This window comes from Primulina huaijiensis, chromosome 5 (genome assembly GCF_012295235.1).
Source record: "Primulina huaijiensis isolate GDHJ02 chromosome 5, ASM1229523v2, whole genome shotgun sequence".
NCBI classification, from domain to species: Eukaryota; Viridiplantae; Streptophyta; class Magnoliopsida; order Lamiales; family Gesneriaceae; genus Primulina; species Primulina huaijiensis.
Window position 1 is genome coordinate 1723509 of NC_133310.1, and position 10146 is coordinate 1733654.

The 10146-nt window shown below is 35.1% G+C and overlaps 2 protein-coding genes across 2 annotated transcripts; both read left to right on the plus strand.

The window, feature by feature from the left end:
• On the plus strand, window positions 1-3735 carry LOC140976232 (adenylyl-sulfate kinase 3-like). Its single transcript, XM_073440219.1, has 7 exons — window positions 1-640; window positions 776-916; window positions 1798-1947; window positions 2022-2140; window positions 2263-2347; window positions 2954-3000; window positions 3284-3735. The coding sequence occupies exons 1-7, from the start codon at window positions 361-363 to the stop codon at window positions 3380-3382; spliced, it is 921 nt and encodes a 306-aa protein (XP_073296320.1). The 5' UTR covers window positions 1-360; the 3' UTR covers window positions 3383-3735.
• Window positions 3736-6724: 2989 nt separating this feature from the next.
• LOC140976233 (protein SHORT-ROOT-like) lies at window positions 6725-8792 on the plus strand. Its single transcript, XM_073440221.1, has one exon. It carries the CDS (start codon window positions 7006-7008, stop codon window positions 8530-8532), a length of 1527 nt encoding a protein of 508 aa, XP_073296322.1. The 5' UTR covers window positions 6725-7005; the 3' UTR covers window positions 8533-8792.
• The last annotated feature ends 1354 nt before the right edge of the window (window positions 8793-10146 follow it).

The window sequence follows — 10146 nt, forward strand, 5'->3', positions numbered from 1 at the left end:
TGTGGATTCCCTCTCGATCTCTCTGGCGACTGGTGGGATTCTTATCGGTCTCCCACCAATGTCAATATCACTATAAATTCTCTCTTTTTAATATTATTATTATATATTTATTTTTTCTGTCTTTTAATTCGATTAAAAAAAAAAAATCAAATTTTCTTGGATATATTCTACCAAATTATTTGAATTCTCATGCTTTTGTGTTTCGAAATTTGCCCACACTGTTTCTTGAGTGATTCAATGGTTGTTCCGATTTAATGAAAGTGTTCTTCACGTGTGAGTTTCCGCTGCATTGTGAGATATAAATTACCGGTGCTTTCTATAGACAGAAATATATATGTTGTTTATGTTAAGGAGGAAAAAATGACGGCGGTTGATTGCCAAAAGTTGAAATTGGGTAAAACGGTGGATTTGAACTCTTCCGAGGCATCATACACCAGGTTGACGTCTGTGAAGGTGGTGGTATGCAACGGCAAACACAAGAAATTGGGGATTTGCGGAGCAGCTGGAAGATCAAGCTTTTTGGCGCCAATTAAGGCGATGGAAGCTTCCAAGACGACAGCGTATGCCAATGGCCAAGTGAAGGGAGTCGAACGCGATTCAGCCGGCCATGTTCTTACAAAAGACTGCAGCGGTTTTACCGGTATTTCGTTGTTTTTGCCGTTTTGTTCGCTCCCCCACCACCCCCCTTAGGATCGTTTAGATCGTGAGAATTATTGTTTGGGATGTTTTTGGAATCTTTTTGCCTAATTAACTTGCTTGATAATTATGTGCACAGATAAAAGTACGGTTCAGATGTCCACAATTGGAAATTCATCAAATATTGTGTGGCACAATTGTTCTGTTAGCAAGATTGACAGGCAGGGATTGCTTAATCAGAAAGGGTGTGTCATTTGGATCACTGGATTAAGTGGTTCAGGTTTGTTTAGCAACGGGAGCTTTGGCACTGTAGCATTCCCTGACATTAGTTTTGATGGAAGCTTGTTATGTTCTTGATCGATCCATGATTTGTGGGGCTGACTATTTTCATGTGATCAAGAGACTGTTTCTAATTCTATGTTTATACGTTGTGTCAGATTGCCTGATCAGAACATTACTTGTTGGGTATGGGAATGATTAAAATAGTTCTATGTTTTTCCTGAGTATGTTCTGAAGTTGTTGACACGAGGATATGATAAGAGACAGTTTCTTGGAGCATTTCTTCGAGGTTAACTCCAACAGATTTAGCTATTCAGGGGAATATCGATAAATGTTGACTTTTCCGAAATTCTTGACTGATGTGCATGTTTTTTTGTTATCTCGAATTGTCAGCAGAGGGTGAAATTTCTAAAAAGGAAAATTTTAGGACAGTGATTCCATTTCTTTAGAATTCCCGAGTCTCGAGAAAAATTCACTCCATGGTGCATGATATATTCGACCCTATCTTTATGGCACTGCCCAAAGTATTGATCTAATGGTTGTAAAGTGGTCAAATGTGTTTTTTCACATTGGTCAGTGCATTGCATCACATGGTAAAATGACTTGACCCTCTCTTATAGCCATTGGGTCAATCCTTAAGTATGGTTATTTTCTTGTTTTTTGTGCAGCAAATGATCTTTCTACTTTTTGTGTTTAAATTCTACTTCTTGCGTTAGAATTCCTTTCTTTTCTTTCTTTTATTTTTTAGATTCAAATATGGTTCATCATTACTGGTAACATCTCTCATGTTTTTGCCATGCTTGGCCTTTATGTGGTGGTGGTTTTGGCAGCAGGAAGTAGGTGGTGGTATTTTATTTTATTTTTCATGATCTCTTACTTCAGGAAAGAGTACTCTGGCATGCGCTTTAAGTCGTTCCTTACACAGTAGAGGAAAGCTCTCCTATATCCTTGATGGGGATAATTGCAGGCATGGTCTGAACCGTGATCTTAGTTTTAAAGCTGAAGACCGAGCTGAGAATATTAGAAGAATCGGTTGGTTTCTATGATTATTCTTTTCAAATTTTTTGTTCTTTCGATTCAAAGTACCGAGTGATTTACTTCATCAGGAGAGGTGGCAAAGCTCTTTGCAGATGCTGGACTCATTAGCATTGCAAGTCTCATATCTCCCTTCAGACAGGACCGGGATTCCTGTCGAGCTTTACTTCCTGAAGGAGATTTTATTGAGGCTAGTTTTGTCTTTGGAAATTTGTTTCGCTGATTTGATTTGCCTCTGGTTTCTGCATGCAGGCAAGCGAAGTGGTGAAAATGATAGCTAGAATTACTGAATTTAAGTACAATGATATGTAGGTATATATGGATGTCCCTGTACAAGTGTGTGAGACTAGGGATCCAAAGGGATTGTACAAACTTGCCAGAGCTGGAAAAATCAAAGGTATGTGTTGTATGGCTGAATATTGGGATTCTAAAACATGGTTATGGTTTCTGTTATCTACTTTAGTTCATTACACTGTCATTATATCCTAGAGAATTAAAGTCCTCGCGTAGCTATCCCCTACCCAATTGCTTCTCTAGCTTCTTCGCTCTTATGCCTTAATATATGGATCCATTGAGCAAATTTTGGTCCAAGAAAGCAAATACCAAGCTACAAGTGTGGCCCTGCTGGGAGACTGGACCCAACCCACTTGCACATGTCATGCATCTAAAGCACATAACGTCAGTTGGATTTTTCTTTCTGCGTCACTCTACGTAACAGTGGTTCATTGACTCATATTATTATTTTTGGTTTGTTTATAAAAAATATCATGTGATTTTTTTTTTGATCTCTTCGCGCAAGTTTGCCTTCAGAATGCGCTATCTGCACTGGCTTCAACTACCGTTCAGGAAATTAATTCATCTTGTTATTTGTAAGGGCCTATGAAATTAACTTCTTATACTGTTAAAGAAGGAGAAGCCAAAACTGTCCGTTTGCTGTGATTTATTGAAGCCCTTCCATTGCATTTATATTTTTCGGGAAATCAGCTTCATTGCCCTTTTACAGGTTTCACTGGTGTTGATGATCCATATGAGCCACCTTTGAATGCTGAGGTATGTAAGTTTCTAGATTCGATAACAAATGCTGTTTACATGCTAATGCTTTATCTCGTTCACATTTAGCCATGTAACACGACACATCTTGTGCTTATGAAGCTACAATGTTACAACATTAATATTGTGTTGATCCAATGTTACCTTCATCAATCTTGTTCAGTTAGCTTTTGGCAACACGTTCCTTTTGTTCCAGAAAATGATCCTTGATTTACAAAATAATGCCTTATCAAGAAAAAGATTATAGAACACGATCTTCTGAAGCGGTCTCTTTTCCTTCCAGATAGTGCTGCAGCAAAGCGAAGAGGTGTGCGATTCTCCGGCTGTTTTGGCTGAAATCGTTGTTTCTTTCTTGGAAACAAAAGGTTACCTGGAGGCCTGATTACCTCAACGTCCTCTCATGCCTTACGTGCAGTCTACTTGTGCATATTCTGTGTGTGTTACTTGTTCCATCAACAGATTTATCTTATTCAAATTTTTTTGTTGTCAACGAAGAGCATGTAGTTGATTGATCAATCAACTGAGGAGCAAATAATTTCAAACTTTTGAAAGTTGAATCAGTGTTTAGCCGGTGAATGATTTATACTAGTTATTGATTAATAACTAGTTTGCCTGTAATTTTTTTTTTCTTCGTGTACTTGTGAATTGTAATTGATTGAATTAAGGATCTGTCTTGATGAATCAATCCTTAGATTGGTTGTAATTCGTTAAGCAAAATAAAGCATGTTTGTTGTATTTGTTTTTGTAATGCTCTTCAGTGTTGTGAATAATTTCCGACGTCATTTCGATGTGCAAATGGGATGCATGGAAATTTCCTAACTATAGCTTTTGATATTATGGTTTTTCTCCGTCACTCCGCGAACGTTATCATAACCATGTTGAGCTTTCTCTGTAATGGTATACGAACTAACAAACCAAGCAAAACCATTGAGGAGACACTTGTACAATCTGGAAAAAGGGAAGCTAAGGAGATTCGAGATTACTAATTTTGTTCTGGTGCATGGTATAATATTAGCATTTTGAAAAAGTTGTACATAAAATTTAGTTTTTATTCTTTTTAACATATGAAGATTTTGATCTGTCTTATTTTGTACATAAAAATGGAACGTAAATTTTGGAGTCTTTTGAAGTGTTTTTAAGCGAAAGTGGGGTAAAAAATTTGATGTCGATTAATTTCTTGTTCTTCTTATCGTTCTATTTTGGTCAAGCATCGTATGGGACCAATTAATAATATTGTATCTTGAGTTATGGAAGTGGATACCTCGTGTACTAAATTTATAAGGATTTGTTTGGTTAGAAATAGATAGAAGAAAGGGAATGGATAAAATACATGTAAGATAGGCTACACACAGTGAAGGATTTTGTTGGATGATGGATTGTTCGGGATTTCAAATACTTTCAAATTTTTATTATTTTTTTTAAAAATAAATAGAAAGGCTAATTTCAAACTTTTGTAGCCAAATTAGCGTTATTGATTCCAAATTAACTATAAAGCTCAATTCCATTGATCCAAACATTTGAAAACTACATTAAAGGTCGAATTATTTGCATTCACCTCTCCTTATATTTGATGTATTTGACACTTACCTCTCTTATCATATATGTAAGAATTATAACAAACCAAGAAAAATGAATACCAAATACATGAAAAGTAAGAAAAATGAGTGAAAACTACCATTTTAATGTCAGATGAATTTTTTTTTTGCACCAAGAAAAGTTGTCTGTCGAATATCTATGGTGCCCAAAAACAATGTTTCACTTTCTTCTTTAAAAAAATGTTTCACTAATAAAGCTAAATATAACCACTTTTCCAGACAATAATTAATTTTTCATAAATATAAAATTTACTTAAAAAATAAATTAAAATTTTTTATCCCTTTCAATCTTAAATTATTTGCATCTTGTGTATATAAATTTAGACTGATCAAGACTTTTGCTTTCATTGTCATTTTGACGCACTTACTAACGAGGTTTTGTTGGTACTCTCCAAACAAAAGATATTTCAGTGCAAGTCTCTCAATGCCGTCTTCTCTGTTTTTCCAAAATTTTATATTATATAATGACTCGACATCAACTTATAATTTTATATAATAAATATTAATTTATACTTAAATGGTTCTATTGTATAATATAGTTGAGATCGGTGGAATATTGTTGAGTTCAGCTTCCTTAAATGTTTGGTGATTTAGCATTTACATCCCATAGGCTTCACTATTGACATTTCGACCTTGATTTTTTTTTTTTTGTCTTTTACTTAAGGATAAATTCGTCACATTTGCAAAAATGTAAAATAAATTAATGGATGATACAAATAATATACATATATCAATCTTCTTTGTTAAAAGAACGAATTCGTCGCATTAAATATATATCGGGATTGTGGAATATAATAATTATGTAAAATCATAAGGGGTTTGTTGTGAACTTTCAAATTTAAAAATCCACCCATGCGTGACGCATAGATTCACCAATTTTTTTTCTGGCATTTATTTGTGGCCAAAAGAGTCATGTGGTACCTCAAAGTTGAAAACTCTCCAACAAAAAATTATTCAGAAAAATATTTGGACCCAATTTAATACAATGAGTAAAGAACCCCTTGCTGGTCTAAATGGATGATGGATGAATTCTTCTTGGATTTTGGAAGCTTTCACTTCACATTTTGTCTCCATTTGAAACTAAAAACTACTTAATATTTACTCATTTCTCGAAGAAGACAACAATAGTCCAAAGAAGGAATTTGGTGCAAATAAAAATGAAGGGAATAAATTTAATTGAACTTGTAGTGTAAGAATAATATTCACATTCATCGCCAATATTTATTTATAAAATATATCGATTTTTTAATTTGAACATAAACTTGACACATCAACGTAGTTGTACAAAGTATACCACATCAATGAATTACTTGAATAAGTACTAAATAATATTTGCAACTTTGCCCGAGGAAATAAGGCATCGTATAACATGGGGTGGAGTGGAAAAGTAAAGAGCATGCCCATATTTTGGGGATATTTGGTGATAACCAATATAATAGTAGTTCTATTGTGAGACGTGTCAATCCTACCGATATTTCAATAAAAAGTAATACTCTTAGCATAAAAAGTAATACTTTTTATGGATGACCCAAATAAGAGACTCATATCACAAATTATGACTCGTGAGACCGTCTCACACAAGTTTTTGTCCCAATATAATATGATATTGAGATAACAAACACATAAGAAATAGAATGATGGTTCTTTTTTTGGTAGTAATAATTATATAAAAAAGGTAAAAAAAAATAAAGTGGGAGATTTATTGGCAGAGTTTGGAGAGGGATTGGGGGGCAGGGAATGCGGGTGAATTGTTTTGTTGGTAGTGATGACGATGCACGCCGGCAGCTTTTTCTTGTGGCTCTTTCACAACCCATTCGTCACGCCGACTCCCACTCACTCATTCCACAGTATTATATTATATAAATCTTAAAAAATACACATAGTTTTGGGTGTCTTTTGTCTTTCCCTCACCCACAAAACACACACACTACGAGGGGTCTATGAAAAGCTCAGCCATTGAGAGCCACTTGATGAAAATGATTTGTCACTTTTTTTTTTATTTTAAAAAAAGTGACTTGTATAACTATAAGTTGAATTTGAGTTGTAATATTTTAGAGTACGGAAAAGTTAATTGTGTAATATTTGAAGCTATATTATGTCCAACTCATTATTCCACTCCACTCCATCTCTTCCTATGGATTCACCATAAAGAAGTGGAAAAAAAATCCAACAAAAGCTTTATACGTAGCAAAATTCCAATTTCAAGATTCTCCCCTCTACTTAATTCAATTCTCCACTATCCAATTTCTCAACAAATTTACGTAAAAAGAACAGATCGATACAAACAACTCCATCTTCCTAGCTCACCTTTAATTTCCACTCCAACAATATTAATATATATTCCAACAGATCACGAAACCAAAGCCAAAGTTTGAATTTTTATTTGGCGTGTGGGTCTCCTCTTGATTAGATGGATACATTGTTTAGACTTGTAAGCCTCCAATCTGATCAATCTCTCAATTCCAGCCGAACCTCCAGCAGCTCGAGATCCTCCAGGCAAAACCCTTATCAGCAAGAAGACGAAGAATGCTTCAACATTTTCATGGATGATGAAGATTTCTCTTCTTCTTCTTCCAAACACTACAATCCCTATCCCCACCACCAACTCCACCACCATACTGCTTCAAATACTCCCACTCCCACCACCACCACCACGACGGGCAGCGCCACCCCGACTCACCACCATGTCTACGATCAATCCGCCAATCAATTCTCTTATTCTCCAGCACGTGACGTGACCCTCGAATTCGCTGCCTCATTTTCAGGGCATGATAGCAAGTGGGCTTCTGATATTCTCTTGGAAACAGCGAAAGCGATAGCTGACAGAAACAGTGCCAGGGTGCAGCAACTCATGTGGATGCTCAACGAGCTCGGCTCGCTCTATGGAGATATCGATCAGAAGCTTGCTTCTTACTTTCTCCAAGCTTTGTTCAGCCGCATGATGGATTCAGGTGAGAGCACGTACCGGACTCTGATCTCCGCGTCCGAGAAGAACTGTTCTTTCGACTCTACTAGAAAAATGGTGCTGAAATTTCAAGAAGTTAGCCCTTGGACCATGTTCGGTCATGTCGCTTGCAATGGTGCGATAATCGAAGCATTTGAAGGTGAGAGCAAATTACACATAATTGACATTAGCAACACCTTTTGCACACAGTGGCCTACTCTTCTTGAAGCCATGGCTACTCGTAGCGACGAAACCCCACATCTGAGGATCACCACCGTCTTGGTCCGCAAAGCTGGAGGCGCAAACGGTGGCTCGGCCGGAGTGCAAAAGGTTATGAAAGAGATCGGCAGCAGGATGGAAAAATTTGCAAGACTAATGGGCGTGCCCTTTAAGTTCAATGTCATACACCATTTAGGTGATTTGTCTGAACTGAATTTAGCTGAATTAGATATCAAAGAAGATGAAGCACTCGCCATAAATTGTGTGGGGGCATTGCATTCCGTAACAACAGTTGGTAATCGTAGGGATTTGTTGATATCCATTTTTAGGAAGCTACAGCCTAGACTCGTGACGGTTGTTGAAGAAGAAGCTGATCTTGATATCGGCGTTGACGGGCTTGAATTCGTCAGGGGTTTTCAAGAAAGTCTAAGATGGTTTAGGGTTTACTTCGAGGCATTGGATGAGAGCTTCCCGAAAACAAGCAACGAGCGTTTGATGCTTGAAAGGACAGCCGGATGCGCCATCGTGGACCTGGTGGCGTGCCCGCAGGTGGAATCTGTGGAGAGGAGGGAGACGGCGGTGAGGTGGTCTCACCGCCTGCAAGGTGGCGGATTTAGACCGGTTTCTTTTAGCGAAGAGGTCTCCGATGACGTGCGCGCCTTGTTGAGGAGGTACAAGGACGGATGGTCAATGGTACAGGGCTCAGATTCCACCGGAATATTCCTTTCCTGGAAGGATCAGCCGGTGGTGTGGGCTAGTGCATGGAAGCCCTGAACATCGGGAGACTCCCACAAGAAATGGTGATGAAGCCACACGTGTGTCTTGAGTTTTAGTTGGCACGTGCTTGGAAGGAATAAGTGAAAATATCGGTGAAGTGATTTTCTTTCTTGGAGAAAAATATGAAAAAAGGTATTATTGGTCTTTATTATTATTTTTTCTTTGAGGGATTTTAATTATCATTTTCCCATTTGGATTGGATAGAATTGATCTAATTTTTAGTAATCTTGTTCCCAATTTGTGATCAATTTGCAATATTTTTTTTCACATGTTACCATGTCAATTTGAAGAATGCAATATAAGTTATGAATTATTTCCAATTATAATTAGTAAATAGCTCAACCTAGACTAAATCAAATTAAACACCATTTTCTAAGAAAAAATATTTGAATATAGTAATTATAATGATGATTAATGACACATATATCCTTTTATTTGTAAATTGATTTGACGTTGTTTAATCAATAATGGAGTTGGTATCAGGTTCAAGATGATTTCAATAAGAATATTGAGAGCTAAAAAAATGTGTAGTTAATTACCAAATTCACTCGAACTCCAAAAAGAAGTCGATCGTTTTCTTGAGTTTATAGTATAATATTTAGGACGGCAATATATATAATGGAGTTGGGCTTTGTTTGGAAATCTAATTCTTATATATGTAAAAGTGTTTAGTCTTTAGTGGCAATATGGTGTCCTCATGGTTATCCTTTTCTATAAATATTGTTGTATTCTTTTTCTTGGCTATTGGATCTTTCATTTTGTATATTAATTTTAATTTACTCGAAGGTTGCATTTGGATGGAATAATTCAGATTTGATAGTTGGATTTCTTATAATTTCGTTTTGTGTGAATCTGAAATCAAATCTAATACTTCATATATGACTTTAAAATGGATGTACATGAATAATAAATTAGTAAATTTCAATCCAAATGCATCACAAGATGGTCTCGATGTAGTAATTTGGATGTGAGGAAAGACATTAAGAGAGTGTTTGAGAGAGCTTATAGGAATCACTTCTTGAATTTTAGTCTGGTGGAAGTGATTTGAGGTGTTTGTGAAAACGAACTTCAACTTCTATTACTTTTAACCAAAAGCTAGAAGTAAGATTGAGAAGTTTTTTCTGCTTTTGTTTTGTTTTGTTTTTTTTTGTTACTGATTTAAAGTTACAATTTTGCATTTGAATCTTTAAAAAAATCATCAATTACTCTCGATTTATATAAATATTTTTGGAGATTTTCTAAAATATTAAATTTTATTTTTATGAGTTTTTAAGAGTTTCGAATGAAATTCATAAAATTCAAACTCATATTTTATTTCAAGAATTTTATATATTAAAAATAATTTTTTATAATTTTCATTTCCATATTTATTTATTTTTACATATTTTATTCATTTATACAAATTTTTCATTTGTTTTACATTTTTTTATTAAATCTTATATAAATTTTCAAGTATTTATATTATAAAAAGATAAATTAATTTTGATAAAAAATATTCAAAATTTAATATTAATTATATAAATATAGTGTTGATGGTGTGAATACATAAATTTAGATAATTAAAAAAGACAAATGTTATATAAATTAAAGTTATTGTTGTAATTTTTTTAA

Coding starts and splice junctions, on each gene's coding strand:
- LOC140976232 (XM_073440219.1), top strand. CDS start 361: ATGACGGCGGTTGATTGCCAAAAGTTGAAATTGGGTAAAACGGTGGAT. Junction 641..775: donor AGACTGCAGCGGTTTTACCG/GTATTTCGTTGT, acceptor TTATGTGCACAG/ATAAAAGTACGGTTCAGATG. Junction 2,348..2,953: donor CAGAGCTGGAAAAATCAAAG/GTATGTGTTGTA, acceptor GCCCTTTTACAG/GTTTCACTGGTGTTGATGAT.
- LOC140976233 (XM_073440221.1), top strand. CDS start 7,006: ATGGATACATTGTTTAGACTTGTAAGCCTCCAATCTGATCAATCTCTC.